The sequence below is a fragment of the Micromys minutus genome (assembly GCF_963924665.1).
Source record: "Micromys minutus genome assembly, chromosome: 13".
NCBI lineage: Eukaryota > Metazoa > Chordata > Mammalia > Rodentia > Muridae > Micromys > Micromys minutus.
The window spans coordinates 29,005,280-29,028,309 of NC_137982.1; the positions used below are offsets into that span (position 1 = coordinate 29,005,280).

General features: G+C 34.7%; 1 protein-coding gene across 1 annotated transcript in view; it reads left to right on the forward strand.

The window, feature by feature from the left end:
- GALNT13 (polypeptide N-acetylgalactosaminyltransferase 13) overlaps positions 1-23,030 on the forward strand; it is a gene marked incomplete at both ends in the record, with an annotated part of 487,973 nt that overhangs the window by 128,564 nt on the left and 336,379 nt on the right. Inside the window, one exon of the mRNA XM_080927236.1 lies at positions 6,864-7,032. Within this exon, the coding sequence (XP_080783362.1) occupies positions 6,864-7,032 (169 nt within the window). The remainder of the gene's footprint in view (positions 1-6,863; positions 7,033-23,030) is intronic.

The following is a 23,030-nucleotide window of genomic DNA, read 5'->3' on the forward strand; positions in this document are numbered from 1 at the left end:
TGAAGGTATACCCATTAAGTATCATGAGCATGACCATGCAAAAGTGAACTTAACAATTATGTCACCAGTGGATATACCAAAATTAACAGAGAAAAGCTCATCAAGCCTCTTTACACAAAGAACTGTAGGCAACTAAGGAAAACTGGAAACAGAAGTAGTCTTTCCCAGAACACACTTAATGGTTATCCAGTGCCAAAGGCTCAGCACTGCAAACATACAGACTAATAGCATTATATGAACTGAATGTATGTATGTGTGTGTGTGTGTGTGTGTGTTTGTGTGTGTGTGTGTGTGTGTCTGTGTGTGTGTGTAATAAAAATGACTGATTCAAAAGGCCACAAGGTAGAGTAAGAACTAGAGAAGAAAGAGACAGGGAAAATGTAATAACTTATAACTTCAAAAATTTAAAAGGAACAAACTAATTCTGGAGTATTCACTTCTTGTTATGATACTTAACTTACGATATTTGCTTTCTACCTTGAAGTCCACAATTTTATCATCTCCATGATGTGAATATATCCTGACATTACTCTGTCTATTCCAGTAAAATACAGATAATATTTACTTTTACTGCAGCAATTTTTGTAGGTAAATAGTTGATATTACATTATTTGGGAATGCTGAGCTGATTTAAAAACTGAATACAGCACAATATAGAGCAAGAGAGTCTCTAATTTTGGAGCCAGTGATAATTTTACCTGCCACATATGCATTATTTGAATCTTTTACTTTCTACAGAAATAATCTTATTTTATAGCATTGTTTTCTGATGATGTTTAGTACAGATACATTTCTTCAGTACAGTTTTGAAGATAGCTCAGTTTTCTTATCTATTTAATATTTGTGGTATATTAATATACATTGGTGAGAATATAAATTTGTGTGTGCTGATAAACTCATTTATAAAGATACTTTGTAATAACATGGACAGAAAAATATATGAGAAGATACCCGTGTTTCTTAAAAGAATATTTGCTTGAAATGGATTCTCAAGTAATTCCTAAGCTTTGACAGTACTCTTAGAAAAAAGCAGTGAAGTTTTCTGTGATATGAGCACTCCGAAAGAATGAAGAATAGTGTTCTACAGAAGTGATCTATAATATTGTGTGTCATACAACCTCTAGACTATTTAGTACAATTCCATGGGGTTCTTTTTTTTAAAATGGATGGTGGGCATTTAAAAAATTATACCTTATTATTTGGGAGACTGTGAGGAGTAAAATAGTGATGTCATGATGAGCAACGATCCACGACACCTTGGGATTCCTTCCTATCATATCCTTCATCATACTGGTGTATCATAGTTTGGGACGTTACTCTCAGTTCTTCAATACACATGCTAACTCTAAGAATGAAAAGCCCAAAATATTGCATCTAAGATACATAAGTAAGTTAATATCAACTGACCTCAATGATCAAGTGTTTCTGTCAATAAACTGGGGTCCTTTAGAATAATAGATAAGCTGAATATGAATTATTCCTGATGGCAGAATAGCCATTTGTGATGCGTCCATTTTATGATTCTACTGACTTATGAAGGTTCAGACAAAATGTACAGCTTTTGGAAATTTGATATATTACTGATAGACTGTGCATGCACATCAATGGGAATGACTAAAGTTAAAAGTTATAATTTATCAGAGTTCTCATTTTGGTATTTATGGATATGAATGGAGCATTCATTGCCTTGTTAAAGAGAATAAATATTTCCAAATCACATAAACCACAAGCAGTAGATTTGATATTGTTGTTCTTGATGTGACAATATTTTGCACATCAATATATATCACATATTGATGACATCTTTTACAGAATAATGCTACTACGTTAAAAGAAATTGTTATATTTCACTCCATAATAGCTTCAGGGAGTAGAATCCATCTCTTCTTCAACAGTCAGCATTTGTGATAGAATTCTGAAAAAAGTAAAAAGATGTCCATAATCAAGCTGCATCTGTAAATAATACTAACAATATGTGGTGATTCACTTGATATATGGGTAAATTAATTTTCTTATATTTTGTTTGTCCTTTATGAGAATATGCAGAATAAGTCTGTTTTCTTCTTATCTTAAAAAGCTTCCATGTTAAAATAAAATGACAATGCTCAAATGATGAAAATACTGAGAATATAATTTTGATCATATGATAATTCAAGGTCATTTAGATAATGTTGAAATGAGTATTAATCATTTTAATGATTTTCCATAGAATGAGCATAGGATAATATGTAATATACATATTAATTACTTTTTGTAATTTAATCCATTCTTTCAATGAGAGAATTTTGGTCCACCTATATACCAATGATAGAGACACTGGAGAGAACATTTAACTGCCTTCTCTCCAGAGCTGATACATTGGCATGTTGATTGTGGTATGCATTAGGGAAGGAGGCAAGAATAAATATTTTATGACAATTTATTTTGAATTTTTCCTTTGGCTTTGTGAAATTGTACTTCATGGCATATTATAGTCTTATGCTATTAAGAGGAAAGGAATCAATAGGTAAGAAAACTAACAGTTACTATTTAAAAGAGTAGTGTGTCAGAAATATACCACATAGCCCAACTACTTATTTTTTCCCACATCATATTTATGCTATTTAAAGGAACACTTCTCTTTTCATTCTCCACTCACAAGATTCAGTACAGAAAAAGTAGAACAAATAATGCTGAATCCACATTATAATTACTTAACATCACCCACCATATAACCTTTAGAAAGGTAAGGAACAAAGATATATATATATTATCAAATATATAACAAAAATATAATATACTACAAAGAACACTGGCATTGTTAATATGACCTTTTTTGATTAAATGTAATGAATGAGTTTAAAACTTTTCCTGTTTGGGGGAAAGCAAGAGCTCATCTATTGTATTATATGGTAAGCATCATGTTAAAGTGTATTTTTATTTTTGTAACATATTCAGAGTATGGATAATTTTCTTTTAGCATTATATAGTTTCTATTTTCATTTGTGGTGGCAAAGAAATGAGTATCATGCTATACTGTTTGAAAGCAAGAAAATTAAAATAGTCTTAAACCATGTCCTAGAACACTAGGTACACACACAGCCATCTTGGTGTCTTAATGCACCAAAATTTGTATCTCCTCTACAAATATAAATGTCTTGTTCTTCTTTAAAGATTATATACACACAATGGTGTCTGGGTTTGGTGTCTGTATTTGGGTGAGGGAGAAACTGTAGAGATCATATCTAGAGGTTAGGAGAGTCCCCTGTTTGGGTATGGGACCTCCACTCATCTCCAAATTTTTACCCAGAATTGCTCCTGTATAAAGAAAATATGGGGACAAATTGTAGAACAGAGACTGAAAGAAAGACTACCAAGAGACTCTCCCACCTGGGAATCCATTCCATATACAGACATCAATCCAAATTCAGACACTACTCTAGATACCAAGAAGTACTTGCTGACAGGAACCTGACATAGCTGTCTCCTGAGAGTTTCTGCCAGAGTTTGACAAATACAGATGTGGATGCTTGCAGCCAATCATTGGACTTAGCACAGGTACCTCCAAAGAGAAGTTAGAGAAAGAACTGAAGGAACTGAAGGGGTTTGCAACCCCATAGGAAGAACAACAATATCAAGCAACCAGATACCCCAGAGCTCCCACTGAGAAAACCACCAACCAAAGAGTATATAAGGAGAGACCCATAGCTCCAGCTGCATATATAGTAAAGGATGGCCTTATCTGCCATCAATGGGATAAGAGGCTCTTTGAAACCTTGATGACCGAGTGTAGGGGAATTCCCAGGAGGTGAGTTGGGAGTGGGTGGGTCAGCGAGCACCCTTGTAGAAGCAGGAAGGTTTGGGATACAGGGTTTTGGATGAGGAAAGGTGATAATATTTGAAATGTAAATAATATATTCAATGAAAACATATTAATCCAGTCCTTCTTTATCAACGTAATGAACATGGTAATATTTTTTGCTGAAATTTTATAGTATATTGTTTCAGATTAATATACTTTTTTCAGATACCATCCATTCATTTTTGTTATCACTGAGGTTATAGTAAAAAGTTGTAAAGAAACCCATAAAGACTATTTGTGAGGTGTTTGTTGGTACTTCAGAATCCAAAGAAAACTTAGAAAGTCATTTAACATTTCCTTTGAAATAATAAAATATTTTTTTCTATTTTGTAAAGTTCTTTATCTTTCAATTTCTGTCTTAACCCATTTTTATCTCTTCAACTTTCATTAAACTTGTAAGCTTTTTGTCATTTCTGTTGTTGAAATAGAGCTTTGCAGGCAGGAGATCAGTATTTAAGAGCTCTGGCTGATTTTAGCCATGATTTAATTCCCAGCCCTCATATAGTAGTAGCATAAACAATTTGCAACTTCAGTCCTATAAGTACATATATACATATATATATATATATATATATATATATATATTATATAATAATTATGCATATATTTTATACGATATATAAAATTTAAACAACTACAATACGCAAGCAAAAGAACAACAGTAGCATAACAACAAACCACAGAACAGATCCAAGTTGATATGTAACTTCTTTTCTAGAGTCAAAGATGTAGCCAGGTCTCCCTAGTACCTCCGGATTTCAGGTATCCAATATCAAACCATAGTGAAGACCCATACCAACCATGCTGAGCTTGGTGACTGGATGAGAGATGACACAATCAATCTGGTCTCCACCCCTGTTCTGGCCTAGTACCCTACAGTTACTATGGAAAATCCCTGGGATATTTTGTGGCAGTGTTTTCAGATTACTCTTTTTTTCTTTTTTCCTATGCATCTGTTTCTTCTGTTGTTTCTCCAGTGCCTGAGATTCTTCCACCTTTTGTATTCTGTTGGTGTGGCTTGCCTCTGAGTTTGATGTGTGTGTGTTTCTAAAATTTTTATTTTAAGATTTCCCTAATTTGGATCTTCTTTGTTGAATATATTTCTTCTTTCAAATCTTGAGATAGTTTATTTATTTCATTGCACTGGTTGTGTTTTTATAGATTTCCATTTAAGAGATTTACTTCTTTCCTCTTAAGGTCATATATCATAATATGAAGACTATTTTAAGAACTTTGTCTTCTGCTTCTTCTATACTTTAATCCTGAGAGCCTATACTATAATAGGTTTGCTTTGCTCATATAGGGCATGTCCTCACTTTTGTAGATTGTTAGCATCTAGGCATTTGTAATTGGGGAGAATTTGATTGTAGGTGCTGATATTTGGTCTGTCGTTTTTAGGTTCTTTGTTTCTGTTACCCTTTGGTTTACATGAGTTTGTGGTGACTGTGTGCTTACTAGTGGGATTTTCCATGATGTGGCTATTAGGGTTCCTGGATAAAATAAATTTCTAGGTATTGAGGTCTCACACTTAGGAATGCAGATGGGCTGGGGATAAGTAAGGAGTCCACAGATGGAAAATAAGCAAACTGTTCCACCAGGTTCAGCTTAGTCCTAGTGAACAGGAATGTAGAATGAGAAAAGGCCACAATATGTAACCTCCTAATTTCTGGGTATGATATTGGGTGATTGAATTTGGAGGGGATGGGGGAGATAGAAGACATGAAGCTTTCCTACTCTGAACTACTTGCTTTTTTTGGTAGGTGGGCTGGTGGAATCATAGGGAAGAATCATTGGCATTGAGGTTGTGATAAAAAATCTAAGTGGGGAAGAAGACTGTTAAAGAACATCTGTCTATCTCACTAGATATGGCGTTGAAGAATCAGGGAAGTCAGAGTTGGTCTTCTATAGCGATAAACATAATACTTGAGCATTAGATTTATAGGAAGGAGTGACAGAGTATTGTGGTCAGGCCACATAATTTCCTGGATACTGTGGCCTGTGATTTCCTAGAGAATAGCTGTGGGAGTTGATATCTTGGATTAAAAATAAGTGTTGGGAAACTTTTGGAGGGAAATTGGAACCTCAAGGGGTGTTGAGGGTGGGAGGCTGCAAATCATCTACTACAAAGCAAGGGATCAAACTAATGGAGAGAAGCCTGAGATGAAGATCTCCAGTTCAGCTTTCAGTTTCTCTAATCAGAGTCTAATTTCCATTTTTAGTATAATAATATCACTGGTGATCAATATCGTTAAGGTAAATTAACATGATCTCAATCCCAGCTTTATATTTGTTTAAATATACCTATCATCTCTATCTATCTATCTATCTATCTATCTATCTATCTATCATCTATCTATCTATCTATCTTTATCATCTATATATCTAGGTATGTGGGTATATACACATTGAAACATGTACTATAAAATAGTAAGAAAGTTTAGTATATTGATTACTTGGAAGAAATGATGCAAATATTTGTGTGTATCTCAAATTTTTATTTCTACTAATGAACTGTCGACCTGTGATATTTGTGTAGAGATTTCTAGTATGAAATACCAAGGTATCTTGACACTTAAAGTTATATTTCACCACTGTGAAACTACATTTAAAGTGCTTTGACAAAGAATTATCAATCTCCCTAGGTATTGTAAATATCTAATTCTAAAGGTGTATGAAACCTTAACTTTTAATTGGATTTGTAGATAAATTAATCTTGGCATATATTTAAAAGGCATTTTGGTTTGCCTATTCCTCGGATTCACCTCTTTCTGTTAAATATGTTGCAAAACTGACAAAAATGTTCAAGTGCTATCTAATAAATATTAGTAACCGATTAGGTCATATGTATTATATCCTACTTGAAACATTGCATACAGAATTTCCTTCTGTAACATATAGTTTGTAAAAGATAGTTTATAATGTTACAATATTAGATATTAATATATAACAGAATTTTATTTAAGATCTGAGCATACTCTGTTCATTATATATCTATATGTTTGTATCTATATTTTTCTTGCAGCTGTTATTTCAAGAAACCAAGAAGGTCCAGGAGAAATGGGAAAGGCTGTGCTTATTCCAAAAGATGACCAAGAGAAAATGAAAGAGTTGTTTAAAATCAATCAGTTTAACCTCATGGCCAGTGACTTGATTGCCCTTAACCGAAGTCTGCCAGATGTGAGATTAGAAGGGTAAGTTTACCTGTGCAGTGAACCTTGTGTGTTATTAAACTGCATACTTTACAATATCTCTTCTGATTATATGAATCTTATACCAAACTTGTTCTAGCAGCCTATGAAATGTACTGACTTACTGACTTTAGTTATATATGCTAAAAATGTGAATAATTTTCTTTTCAGATAATCTAAATACAGACTTGAAATGGCATTGAAGACTCCAGAGACCCCATAGGTTTTATCCCTAAGAATGTCTTTGTTTTATTCTATCTTTCTGGATACCAACCATGATATTTCATAAATTATTTTCACATAAACCTTAGAATACATCCCAAACTTCATTTGGAAAAATTACATACCAGAACAAGACTAGCCAATTTATAGCATACTTGCTTGATCCTTTAAATTTATTACTGCTGAGCTCAGTTATAGCTGGTGGTAAAGTTATTGTCTCATATTATTGAGGCCCTGTATCTAATCCCCTATACCATGAGAAATATTTAACATGTCTTTAGAAATTTATACTGTTATTTTAATTGCTTATTCAGTTATCAACAAAAGAAGTTATACTCCCTTAGAAGTAGTACATTGTAAAAACTATATTGAAAATTTCATCATGTATGAATGAAAATAAGATGCTTTAATAGATCAACATATTTAAATACATGTAATAAAAATCAAAATATTTAGTGCTGGTTTTATTACCCTACATTCTTTGTAAAACATTTTCAGCATTCACAAAATATATATTCAGAAATTTTAGAAAGTTTTCATGTTTCCAAATACATAGTAAATCACACTTTCTTGTAAATAGACAGCAAATCTTTTATTTTATTTTACTTTTTGCTACACAATCATATTATTCATGTAATATTATTGATGAAAGTGATTTTTTTAACAATGATAGACTAACTAATAGGTTGTGATAATGGCATTATATTTATTATTTGTTTATTCTTTTCTGAAAATGTTATGAATAAAACCCAAGCCTTACTAAGATTCTAGGATTGGTGATTAACCGAAGATTCATTGGGGGAATAAATGAATGGCTCCTTGTATCACACTCTTTAGTCTGGAGTGTGTCTTTAAACTAGATCATAACTTTGACATGGGACTGTATCCTATAATTCTATCATTTGGGAGGATAAACCTGAGGGATCTCAGGTTTGACAAGGGCATAGATTACGCTAAAATATCCCAGGCATACTTGGATGTAGAAGCATACAGTGTGTCCATAATACTCTGGAGCAGATAGAGTAGAGAGAGTAGAAAGTCACATATAATCATGGGCCATGCATACCTTTGTTGCTCAGAATATTGATACTGAGTATTAGATGCAATAGTTATAACTTTCACATTTATAGACTATATTTATTTCTATGTGCTTATATTTACTTTTATGTATTTAGATGTCTGCATTTTAAGACATATGTGAATCATTTTCAAAACAATTTTATGCATTTTAGATGCCACATATTACTGTGTTACAGTATTATATATATTTCTTAGTTTTATAAGCCATAATGTGAAAATAAAAAATGTCTTACTTCTAGATTTTGGAAAGCTAGGCATTTGCTTACAATTTTTAAAATTGCTACTTCTATCTGTCATAAAATGAGCTGAATTTTGTAAGAGACTTATACATGGTAAGAGGAGAAGAGAGACATGATTGTTGGTGAAAACAAAAAGCAACAAAACCAAAAAAAATATAGCAGCAATTCTACATTTAAGATGTTTTTGAGCAATGCGTATTTGATAATATCTTAAATATAGAAAATTGAACAGGCATAAATAAAAATGTTGTACTATTTATCAGAATTGCATATCAAGTACCATATTTCCATTGGTATTATTACATGGAATTCTGAGAGTTAATAAATATCCTATGAGATGGTATTAGTGAAGTACAGAAATTTCAATTGTGATGTTTCCTTATTTCACCTTGTGTGTCATCAGTAACAGGAATAAGTTGTCTCCGGAAGAGCCCAGATAAATCATTGTATGTGAAATTTCTCAAAAGTGCTCACATGTGTGTGAATGACTCACTCTACCACTATTAGGAAATAATTAAATGTGAATTCTTATCACAAGTCAAATTTCCAAACTTTTATCTAAAAGTCAAGAAATAACTTTTTATTCACTTTATGTAGAAAGTTCTTTTAGATTTCATTAGTCAAACTTCATTTTTTATGTGATTGTATCATAATAAAGCCATAGGGATTAGGAAATATTTCAGCTGTAAAATTTCTTTTTAGTATTCTTATCTCTCATTTTAATCTCTTCAAAAATAAAGAGTGAAAGTGGAAAAGGCATGGATATATAAATGGGCTTCCATACTTGTAAAATCTAAATAATTAGCCAAAAGAATGATAAATTATTACCCATGTATAGGCAGAAGATTTATATACTTTCATATTTGACTTAAAGACTTTCCCTTGTGTTTGTGAAGAATTTGAATTACTACTTAGAAATAAACCACCCAGTAAATTTCTTCACGTTTCATTTTTACAATAAATTCTTTATAATAGTCAAATTACCTAAAATAATACTAATAATGTTTAACTCAAATACCAATCTAAAACACACTTACTGATGGAAATTGTGGAGATGTCTCAGTATGTAAAGTGTTAATTTAAAGCACAAGGGCTAAAATTCCATCCCAAGGACCCATCTCAAAAGGAGGAGAAATGTCTGCATGCATGTTCAATCCCAATGCTGAGTAAGAAAGATGGGCAAATCCTCAAAGGAAGATAGAGACAGGTTCATTCATGGGACTCAGCAGATTCACCAGCCTATTGTAATTATTGACATACCAGTTGCAGTGGGAGAGACTGTCTCAAAAAGCAAAATGGGAAGATGTAAAGAAATGACAACTGAGGTAGACATCTGCCTTCAGACATATATGCTCAGACGTGTACACACACACACACACACACACACACACACATACATACACAGGGAGAGAAGAACAGATTAACTACAAATACTCAAGCACCACACACAAATACACTGTAAAGATATACTCATACATATAATTTCTGTAAATATTCTATATTTTCAACAAACAAAGCCTTAGCAAAAATTATTAAGTTAGAGACAAATTTGATTAAACATGAAACATGGGAGATAAATAATCATTCTGTGGTATGCTTAAATATGTATATTGCATTAGCTAATATATTTATTTTGTCAACATATGACCCATATTTTACATTACACTGAATTATATGAGATTAAAAAAATTGCTATCACTAAACCTCACTATTTGTACATTTCAATGCAATTAAATACTGATTTCAGTACATACATAGGATTCTTTTCATAAATACATAATAAATAAATAAAATTTTCAACAGTTGCACTTAGTCTCTTCTTTTGCCTTTAACTTTAGAGCACACACAGACACACACAGACAAAGACACAGATACACACACACACACACACACACACACACACACACACACACACACACATACACACACATGATAGACAGAGAGAGTGAGAAAGAGAGAAGAGAGAGAAATCCTGATATTGACCTAGAATGTTGAAAAAGTTAAACTGACATAATTCATGAATGAATTTTGTTTATATTTCATAAGCTTGGTAAATAAACATTTTTGTATCCAAAGAGTAAATAAATAGAGGTAATTTTGTTCATTTTTAATCTACTCTTTCTGTTAATATTTGGATGTGTAGGATTGGATAAAGGAAGCTAGTCAGTGATACAGCACACATTATTTTGATCACTAGTTCCCTGTAAGTACAGCAAAGGAAAGAATTGAAGAAGAGAAGACACTAGAGAAGGGAAGCCTCTTTCATAAAGAGCTTCTTTGGACAAGTTGCATGTGCCTTGAAGATGTGCTTTACTATATTTTTAATAATCCATAGAATGACCAAATGTTTTATACCAATTAAATGATTATTTCATTACTTTTTAGATAACTGACATTATTTTTGCATAAGAATGAGACATTAGACCCTTAAGTCAATTCAGAATCCAATATTACATGTGTCACTAGCTTTTCTGGAAGTAGAGTAGCAATCTGACTCTGATGGCAATCAGTGTTCTGGGAACAGAGTTCTATTCTACTATGCACAAAACTGCACGAGTGAATGAGGAAATTGATCTTCAACCATGCTGTCAAATCATGCAGCTTTAAGACCTGACTCCATGCCTCCATTCTGCTCCTTAGCAACCCATTATTCTTCTAAGGCACAGATTTCGTTCACTACTTAAACCAACTAATCAGTTACTCAGCCAACCATCAAACCATGTTGTTTAACTAATATAGGTAACCTTCAGAAAAACTAAATAATAAGACTGGGCCTATTGAGCCATGACAAAATTATCTGTATAAAATCTAATTGTGATATTTTATGAGCATACATAATTGGAAACACTGATGAATACAGTTCTCTTAAGTTCTTAATATATACATATATGAACTATTTCAAGTCTCTATATTATAATTATTGCAAACTTTTATGCTCCCTAGCTATTGATTTGAATTAAAAAAAAACCTTTTAGCTCTCCACTTCTTTTTCTATGTTTTGTAATTATTTTGAAGGAAGAAGTTAACAGTTATTATTGAGTGAATATTTAAAAAGCTGCAAGCAATTGAAATAAAATGGCAAAGCTCTTTGCATTTACTTGAATGCAGAAATTAGCAGCACTCTCAGGTACTGGTATTGAGCTATTTGAAGGTTATAATGTAGCTGGCATTTAAATAGAGTTCATGGGCAAAATCAGGAAATGTGGAATTTATTTCAATTATTTATATACTAGACCAAATGACTTCTTCTTATGTATGCACACTTGCAAGTTGAAAAACAGAAAAAGGTCTTTAGCAGACTGGCATTAGCTGAAAAAGACCCACTGCATACAAATTTTGAATAAGTTGCTCTCAAAGAATAAAGTTTATTTACTACCTAAAAGTGAAATAAAACATAGTTTATGTTTTTGTGTGTTCAATCTCAGGAGTGCCTGTCTATTCATATAGATTGCATTTCCCATCAATTAAAATATGATAAATGGAGCAGGAGCTGCACAAAGGAGAAAAGAAAATGAGAATATTAATTGGATTTCTGATCTCTCTTCCACATCTTTTCCTTTTAATTTGAGAATTACTGTAACTTGCATGCTGGTGGATGTTTTTCCTGTGACAATAGTAATGACTTCTCAAATACTTTGGCATATGTGCTCATGTGTGGAATTAATTTTATTACTCAACCTATAAGCTCACCCTTTCCTTCTCTTTGCTCACCTCTCTCAGTGTATTACCTAAGTGATAGAAATTATATTTCCCTAGAAGCGTTCTTTCAAATGAAGTAGTGGTATAAACCTGTTTATGCATGTAGTGGGAACATGTTTTAGTACCACTGATGTCACAGAGCATGCTGTATCACCCCACTCATACTTAACTACTGCTTCACTGTCCCCATTCATAAGCTAGTTTTTGACTGCTGGTAATGCTTTAATGACCATTATAAAACGTGGGAAACATAAAAATCATCATATGTGTTCTTTAATCACAGTTCAGTGATAGTGAGTTTAAAGAAGAGGTCAGAATGTACTATCCCCATAGGTTCAACTTTATGACCAAGATAAGTTTTACCTGTGCATAACCGACAGAAAAGTAGGCTAGGGAAAATTCAGAGTTCCTCTTCATTCACCTAAAGGTAGTGCATACATTTCACATGTGATGGTATAGTACACATTTTATGCAAGGAGGGAACAAGATGCAATTTGGACATAAGAAATGGCTACAAATTTAAGACACACTGTATAAACTAAATATTACTGAATAATTTTTGTGTTACATTAAACTCCCTCATTTAAAAATGTTAATCACAATTTCCCTTTCTTATAATACCCCCTCCCTTTCTTTGTTTTATAATTTCACAATTTATCACTTATTACTAAAAGGATACTCAAGGAATTCTCAGTGCTGGTTTTCATGTGAGTATCGATTTGCAAAGGTCCAAAGTGTTATGAGAACAGAAACAGAAACACAGATCCAGAATTACCCAAAGATGACTTTCTTGGTGATTTCAATACAGAACAGTGTGTTCTGCATTAGCAAGAGAGGTGGCTCTCACATCTTCTAGCAGCAGGAGGAACTAAGCTATGTGAGGTAAAGGTGGACTGTGGTCAGATGAACTACACCTCTATTCTTTAAAAAGAGCCTCCACCACCCTCAATAGCACACAAGAAGCAGTTTGGGCTTCAGTGGATAGTAAATAACTCTCACTCTTAATCACCTTACTTGCTCTACAGGACTTGTGTTATGTGAGAAAGTGATTGGGTGGGCAAAAAAGGCAGCTACATCAAGAAGACCAACATCTATAAAAGGTAGTAAGGTCACTGCTTTTATTTACTGTGGTATACCTTCATTCTTTTCTATGAAAAAAAATAATATTGTGAAGATGTAATTATTAGCAAAAGTACCAATTTATTACTTTTCTGTGAATTTTTTCCCATTATGCCTTTCATCATGAATTTAGAAGACCTCTGCTACATACATAACAGGAAGGAGAAAAAGTGATCTTGCCTCTCTATAAGTACATTTACATTGTTAAATAACCAGTATTTTGTATTATTGTCCTCTGGCAGAAATGTGTGTGTGTGTGTGTGTGTGTGTTTCTGTGTGTGTCTGTGTGTGTCTATGTGTGTCTATGTGTGTCTGTGTGTGTGTGTGTGTGTGTCTGTGTGTGTGTGTCTGTGTGTGTGTGTCTGTGTGTGTCTCTATGTGTGTGTGTGTGTGTGTGAGTGTGTGTGTGTGTGTGTGTGTGTGTGTGTGTGTGCATTGTGCATGGTTGCTCCCATTCATCATTTCAGTACTTGGGAGCTTGAGAAAGACAGATTGACACTTCAAGAAAGCCTTCAGCTACCGATTGAATTCAAGTGTACACTGCAGAATACTCTATTTCAAAATAAAATAATAAAAATGATTAAATAACATCATCTCAGTTCTTGGTCATCAGCACCTTTCCTATCTCTGTATACTTTATAACTGTATGTGGTAGGAATATGGTTTCAATTTAATTTAATTTAATTTAATTTAATCATCCCCTCCCCCAAACTCCCTTCACTACTCTCCCTTACATCAAGGTGATAGGCAGTTTTGGTTTACTTAGTGATACACACACACACACACACACACACACACACACACACGAGATAGAGATAAAGAGAGAGAGAGAGAGAGAGAAAGAGAGAGAGAGAGAGATTATATTATATGCATGTATGATGATGTATGTTGAGATGTGTATGTGCATATATCTAAATAAACTCGCTGGGCTTATTTTTATTGTTTGTATGTATGGAGACTTAGGAGTAACCATTCTAAATTGGACAACCAATAAAAGAAGTCATCACTGGGAGATGCTAATTCTGTTTATCCTGACGGGTATTCATTGCTGGTAGTTCTTTGTCAAGTATGTTGCCCTGCAAAAGTCTTTTCCTCCCATGTTAACATGTCCATTGTTCTGGTCTTGTTTAGGCAACCATGTTTTTGGAGAGCCAGTTACATGGCAGAGTTCCTTGTATTCTGTCTCTTGCACTCGTGTTTCCTGTCTTTTGTAGTATTTTATGAACTACAGATAACAGAAGCTACAGATGTATATGTCAGGGGTTTGGCCCATTATCTTCCATTCATCTCTGCATAGGGTCCACTTCAGGAACTTTGATAGTCATTTTGATGAACTGTGGTAACTACACTTATGCTGCCGCTTGGTTGCCTCTCTGGATTTATTAAGTGGGTTCCTATTGCCAATGACACTATGCAGTTAAGATTTAGGATTCCATGAATTTTATCTGAAATGAAAACCTTTTTCATATGGTCTAGTTTTCTGCTTACATCACCTGGTTTATATGACTATAGCACTGTGGTAAATTTTGAGACCAGGAAATGTTAATTATGCAACTCAGTGCTCTAATTTTTTAAAGAATGATATTTTTTTCCTGCAGCTTAAAACATTACATTAACTTTTGAAGTTTTTGCTAATATTTAGTTTTCTCTCTCATATTTATAAATAAAATCTTTTATATATATTAACAGCTTATTAATGTATAAATGCAAACACAAGAAAACAAAGAGATACACATTTTTCTATTATAGAATATATTTCTTGATATCTACAACCTAGCAGTGTTGGATATGGACATTGCCATTTAGGTATACTTAGCTAATATCTTCACTTTTTATTTATATTTTACATATATCATTTTCCAGTTTTAAAGGTAAATGTTTTTATTAAAATGATGTGATGATATTAGTCATGACAAATAAATGTTTTTCAATGTGATGTAGCCATACATAATCCTTTATTTACCTCCAGTCCTGATTTCCACCTCTTTATACCCTTTTCCTCATTTCCCCTAAGATCCATTCTTCTTTCCTTATTAGTCTGTTTCTTGTTTTTATTACCCATAGTTTCAATTAACAACTTAACTACACACAATTTTTCTTCCTGTTTGGCTGATTTTATGTAATGTGATAATCTCTTTTTCTTTTATTTATTTGTGCTTACATATTTTATGTTATTTTTAATTGAACAACTTTATTTTAAAAACAAAGATAGATTTGCAGATTTTAAGCATTTTTGCATAAAAGTATATGAATACATTTTTGTCAGTATTTGGTTTTTTTAAAGGTTTGATAGTGTGCATTAGGATCTTACAAGTTACAATGAACATAAAGTACATTTAAAACAAGATGTACCCTGGAAATAGTCAAAGTTTTCTTGGTGTGTAAAGGTTAAGCATAATGATTTTTTTGGCTTTGTTTTTTCTTGAACTTCATAGAGTCTGTGAGTTGTTTCTGTGATGTTCTGAGCTTTCTGGGGTTAGTATCCAATTATCAGTAACTGCATATTATGTCTGTTTTTTTGTGACTGGGTGATCTCACTCAGGATGATTCTCTAGATGCATCCATTTTCTTAAGAAGTTCATAAAGTCATTGTTTCTGATAACCAAGTAATACTCCTTTGTGTAAATATACCACAGTGTTTGTATCCATTCATCTACTGAAGGACATCTGGGTTCTTTCCAGCTTCTGACTATTATAAATAGGGATGCTATGAGCTTTGTGGTGCATGTGTTGTTGTTGTATGTTGGAACTTCTCTGGAATATATGCCCAGAAGTGAAATAACTGGGTCTTTAGGTTCAATTTTCTGAGGAATTGCCAGACTGATTTCCAGAGTGGTTGTGTCAGTTTACAACCAACCAACAGTAGAGAAGTGTTCCTCTTTCTCCGCATCCTTGCCAGCATCTGCTGTCATCTGAATATTTGATCTTAGATATTTTGACCGGTGTGAGGTGGATTCTCAGGGTTGTTTTGATTTGCATTTCCCTGTAGCCTAATATTATCAAGCACTTCCTTAGATGCTTCTCAGTCATTCAATATAGAGCAATTAGAGAGCAAAAGAAATCAAAGGGATACAAATTAGAAAGGAAGAAGTAAAAACATCATTATTTGCAGATGACATAATAGTGTACATAAGTGACCCCAAAAATTCCACCAGAGAACTACTATAGCTGACAAACAAGTTCAGCAAAGTGGCTGGATATAAAATTAACCCAAACAAATCAGTAGCCTTCCTCTACTCAAAAAATAAATACATGCAGAAAGAAATACTGTTCACGAGGGAGCAAAGAGATCTCTGCGGAGTGCACATGAAAAGTGGACCCCTGCCTTGCCCTGCCCTGCCCTGCCTGATCAAGCGACCAGGAACAGAACTTTGGAACTTCTGTTTGCACCCGGCGGTGACATCAGGACACAGAACGGAGCCTGGCCCATCTGCCACGCAGAACTGCAGCTTGTAAAGGCTGAACAACTGGTGAGTGGGAAACCTAGGCTGGTGGGGAGCGGAGGGATCTCTGTGGAGTGCATACGGAAAGTGCACCCCTGCCTTGACCTGCCCTGCCCTGCCTGATCCAACAATAGGAACAGAACTTTGGAACTTCTGTTCCCACCCGGCGACCCTGAGGCATAGAACAGGGCTCAACCCATCTGCCACCTGGGCCAGTGGAGATCCAGAAACACAGACCAGATACAAGGGAAAGGCAAAAACATATCACTGACAGCAAAATGGCAAGACGAAAGCGAAAGTGTATATTCCAAGGAAACCAAGACAACCTGGCAACACCAGAACCCAGCTCTCCCATAACAGCAAACATCAGAATTCCAAACACTCCAGAAAAGGAAGCCACAGACCTGAAATCATACCTCAAGATGCTGATAGAGATAATTAAAGAAGAACGGGAGGAAAAGCAAAAAGATTCAGATGATTTTAAAGAGGAAACAAAAAAACTCCAAGAACAACAGGAAAACACAACCAATGAGATGAAGGAATGGAAGAGAGAATTTAAAACGGAAATTTACACAATAAACAAAACACTAAAAGAGATAACCCTAGAGGTAGAACACCTAAAAAAGAAATCAGGAATCAAAGAAGCAAGCATTTCCAATAGACTACAAGAGATGGAAGAGAGAATCTCAGGGGCAGAAGACAACATGGTAAACATAGACAAAACAGCCAGAGAAGATGCAAAAAACAAAAAGCTCCTAACCAAAAATGTCTAGGAAATTTATGACACAATGAGAAGACCGAACCTAAGGATAATAGGAATAGAAGAGGGAGAAGAGTATCAACTAAGAGGCACAGTAAATATCTTCAACAAAATCGTAGAAGAAAACTTCCCTACCCTCAAGAATAAGATGACCACGAGCATAAAAGAAGCCTTCAGAACTCCAAATAGGTTGGACCAGAAAAGAAATACCTCCCAACACATAATAGTAAAAACATCAAGTGCCCAAAGCAAAGAAAAAATACTAAAAGCAGTAAGGGAAAAAGGTCAGGTAACATATAAAGGCAGGCCAATCAGAATCAAACCCGATTTCTCAACAGAGACTATGAAAGCTAGAAGAGCCTGGACAGACATCATGCACACCCTCAGAGAGCAAAAGTGCCAGTTCAAGCTGCTATACCCAGCAAAACTATCAATCACCATTGATGGAGAGATGAAGATATTTCAAGAAAAATCAAAATTTACAAAATATCTGACCACAAACCCAGCAATACAACGAATTATAGGTGGAAAACCCAATACAATGAGAGAAAATACAGCCTAGTAAAAACAAGAAAACTCCTAAACAAGGAAACTAAAACAAGAAAAAGACACAGACACAACTCAACCCACAAAAGCAATAATGGCAGGAAACAGAAACAACTATTCCTTGATATCTATTAACATAAATGGACTCAACTCCACAAAAAAGAAACATAGGCTATCAGACTGGATACATAAACAAAGTCCAGCCTTTTGCTGCATACAGGAAACCCATCTCAGAGACAAAGACAGACACTATCTCAGAGTAAAAGGCTGGGAAAAAAACTTCCAAGCAAACAGCTCCAAGAAGGAAGCTGGAGTGGCTATTCTAATATCGAATAAAGTAAATTTCCAACCAAAAGTTATCAAAAAAGATAAAAAAGGACACTTTTTACTCATTACTGGGGAAATCTGTCAGGAGAAATTCTCATTCCTTAACATATATGCTCCAAATAAAAAATCACCCACATTCATAAAAGAAACCCTACTAAAGCTCAAAATATACATTTCACCCCACACAATAATAGTGGGAGACTTTAATACCCCACTCTATCCAATGGACAGATCAGGGAAACAGAAACTGAACAAGGACACTGCAAAACTAGCAGAGACTTTGAACCAACTGGAATAAATAGATATCTATAGAACATATCATCCTAAAGTAAAAGAACACACCTTCTTATCAGCACCCCATGGCACCTTCTCGAAAATTGACCACATAATTGGACACAGAGCGAGCCTCCATCGATATAAGAATATGGAAATAATCCCATGCATCCTCTCAGATCTCCATGGTCTTTGTCTGGTCTTTAACAACAACAAAGACAACAAAAAGCCCACATACACATGGAAACCTAACAACGCTCTGTTAAACGATAGCAGGGTCAAAGAAGAAATAAAAAAAGGAATTAAGGGTTTTCTAGAATTCGACAAAAATGAAAACACAACATACCCAAACCTATGGGATGCAATGAAAGCCGTACTAAGAGGAAAACTCATAGCCCTAAGTGCTTCCAAAAAGAAACTGGAGAGAGTTCACATCAGCAACCTGACAGCACAACTAAAAGCCCTAGAACAAAAGGAAGCAGATATACCCAAAAAGAGTAGACGGCAAGAAATAATCAAAATTAGGGCAGAAATAGACCAAATAGAAACAAAAAGAACCATTGAAAAAATCAACAAAACAAAGAGTTGGTTCTTTGAGAAAATCAACAAGTTTGATAAACCCCTAGCCAGACTAACTAGAGGGCAAAGAGAGTATCCAAATCAACAAAATCAGAAAGGAAAGTGGCGACATAACAACTGAAACTGAGGAAATTCAAGAAATCATCAGATCCTACTACAAAAACTCCACAAAGTTGGAACATCTGGAGGAAATGGACAAATCTCTAGGCAGATACAAGGTCTTAAAGGTAAACCAGGACCAAGTAAACCATCTAAATAACCCTATAACACCTAAAGAAATAGAAGAAGTCATCAAAAGCCTCCCAACCAAAAAAAGCCCAGGTCCAGACGGGTTCAGTGCAGAATTTTATCAGACATTTATTGGGGATATAACACCAATACTCGCCAAACTATTCTTAAAGATAGAATCAGATGGAATACTACCTAACTCATTTTTGAGGTTACAATAACCCTCGTACCTAAACCACACAAAGACCCTACAAGATATGAGAACTTTAGAACTATCTCACTTATGAACATTGATGCAAAAATACTCAACAAAATCCTTGCAAACCGAATCCAAGAACACATCAAAATGATCATTCATCATGACCAAGTAGGCATCATCCCTGGGATGCAGGAATGGTTTAATATAAGGAAATCCATCAACGTAATCCACCATATAAACAAACTCAAAGATCAAAAATCACATGGTCCTCTCACTAGATGCTGAGAAAGCATTTGACAAAATCCAACACCGCTTCATGTTAAAAGTTTTGGAAAAAACAGGAATCCAAGGTCCATATTTAACATAATAAAAGCAATATACAGCAAACCAACAGCCAACATCTAACTTAATGGCAAGAAACTTGAAGCAATCCCACTAAAATCAGGGACTCGACAAGGCTGCCCACTCTCCCCTTACTTATTCAACATAGTACTGGAAGTCCTGGCTGGAGCAATTAGACAGCCAAAGGAAATCAAAGGGATACAAATCGGAAAGGAAGTGATAAAAACATCACTCTTTGACAATGATATGATAGTGTACTTGAGTGACCCCAAGAATTCCACCAGAGAAATCTTACAGCTCATAAACAAGTTCAGCACAGTGGCTGGATACAAAATTAACTCAAACAAATCAGTAGCCTTCCTATATAAATCAGTAGCCTTCCTATACTCAAAGGACAAACACGTGGAGAAAGAAATTAGGGAAAAGGTACCCTTCACAATCGTCCCAAAAACTATGAAATACCTTGGTGTGACTCTAACAAAGCAAGTGAAGAACCTGTATGACAAGAACTTCAAACCTCTAAAGAAAGAAATTGAGGAGGATCTCAGAAAATGGGAAGTTCTCCCATGCTTATGGATTGGAAAGATCAACATCTTAAAAATTGCCATCCTACCAAAAGCAATCTACACATTCAATGCAATCCCCATCAAAATTCCAACCCAGTTCTTCAAGGAATTGGAAAGATCAATGTGCAATTTCATATGGAATAGCAAAAGACCTAGAATAGCGAAATCCATTGTCAAAAAAAAAAAAAAAAAAAAAAATATCTGCGGGAATCACTATCCCTGACCTCAAGCTATATTACAAGGCAATTGTGCTGAAAACTGCATGGTACTGGTACAGAAATAGGCAGGTGGATCAATGGAATAGAATAGAAGATCCAGAAATGAGCCCTCATGTATATGGTCACCTGATTTTTGACAAAGGAGCAGTAAACATTCAATGGAAAAAGGACAGCCTATTCAACATATGGTGCTGGTCAACTGGCACTCAGCATGCAAAAGAATGAAAATAGACCTGTTCTTATCTCCTTGTACAAAGCTCAAGTGTAAGTGGATCAAAGATCTCCACATTAAACCAGATACACTGAAACTATTAGATGAGAAAGTAGGGAAAAACTTAGAACACATAGGCACAGGAGAAAATTTCCTGAACAAAACACCAATGGCTCAAGCTCTAAGGTCCGAGATTAACAAATGCGACCTAATGAGATTGCAAAGATTTTGTAAGACTAAGGACATTTTCAAGAAAACAAAATGGCAACCAACAGAATGGGAAAAGATCTTTACCAACACCACATCAGATAGAGGCCTAATATCCAAGGTATACAAGGAACTCAAAAAGCTAGACACCAGAGAATCAAATAACCCTATTAAAAATGGGATACAGAGCTAAACAAAACTTTTTCAGTTGAGGAACACCGAATGGCCGAGAAACATCTGAGGAATGCTTGACATCCTCAGCCATCAGAGAAATGCAAATCAAAACAACCTTGAGATTACACCTCACACCAGTCAGATTGGCCAAGATCCAAACTCAGATGACAGCAGATGCTGGCGAGGCTGCGGAGAAAGAGGAACACTTCCCCACTCTTGGTGGTGTTGCAAACTAATACAACCACTCTCGAAATCAGTCTGGCGTTACCTCAGAAAATTGGACATAATACTACCTGAAGACCCAGCTATTCCACTTCTGGGCATATATCCCAAAGACACTTTTATACACAACAAAGATATATGCACCACAATGTTCATAGCAGCTCTATTTATAATAGCCAGAAGCTGGAAAGAACCCAGATGTCCTTCAGAAGATTAATGGATACAAAAATTGTGGTACATTTAAACAATGGAATACTACTCAGCCACCAGAAACAATGACTTAACCAAATTCTTAAGAAAATGGCTGCATCTAGAGAATATCATCCTTAGTGAGATAACCCATTCACAAAAGAACAGACATAATATGCAGTCACTGATATTGGAATGCTAACCCCAGAGGCTTGCACTCCCCAGAAAAAACTCACAGACTGTATGAAGTCCAAGAAATAAAGAAAAGAAAACAAAAAATATTTACAAAACAAGAAGTCTTTGACTATTTCCATGTTGCATTTTGTTTTGCATGTACTTTACGTTCATTGTAACTATTCGGTTTTCAATGCATACTGTCAAGCCTTTGATAAAATCAAGTACTGACTAAAAAATATATTCATATAGTTTTATGTAAAAATTATTTTAAAATCTGAAAAAAAACAATACTGACAAAAATGTATAATTTTAAAAAATGTTTAAAATCTGTACATTTATCTTCGTTTTGTAAAATAACGTTGTTTAAAAAAAAGAAATATTGTTCACAATAGTAATAAACAATAGGAAATATCTAGGTGTGACTCCAACTAAGCAAGTGAAGGACTTGTATGACAAGAACTTCAAGCCTCTAAAGACGGAAATCTCAGAAAATGGAAATATCTTCCATGCTCATGGATTGGAAGGATCAAAATTGTAAAAATGGCCGTCTTACCAAAAGCAATCTACAGATTCAATGCAATCCCCATCAAAATTCCAACCAAATTCTTCATAGAGTTGGAAAGAGCAATGTGCAATTTCATCTGGAATAATGAAAGACCTAGAATAGTGAAATCCATCCCCCACAACAAGAAAACATCTGCGTGAATCACTCTCCCTGACCTCAAACTATATTACAAAGCAATTTTTTTTATAGTACAGAATAGAGTTTATTCAGGTCATGGGAGAGTTAAGAGGGCTGTAGAGGCAGAGAGTGTGTGTGTGTGAGAGAGAGAGAGAGAGAGAGAGAGAGAGAGAGAGAGAGAGAGAGAGAGAGAGAGAGAGAGAAAGAGAGAGAGAGAGAGAGGGAGGGAGGGAGAGAGGGGGGAGGGAGGGAGGGATGGAGGGAAGTAGAGGAGTAGAGGCCAGCCATGAGCATGTGGA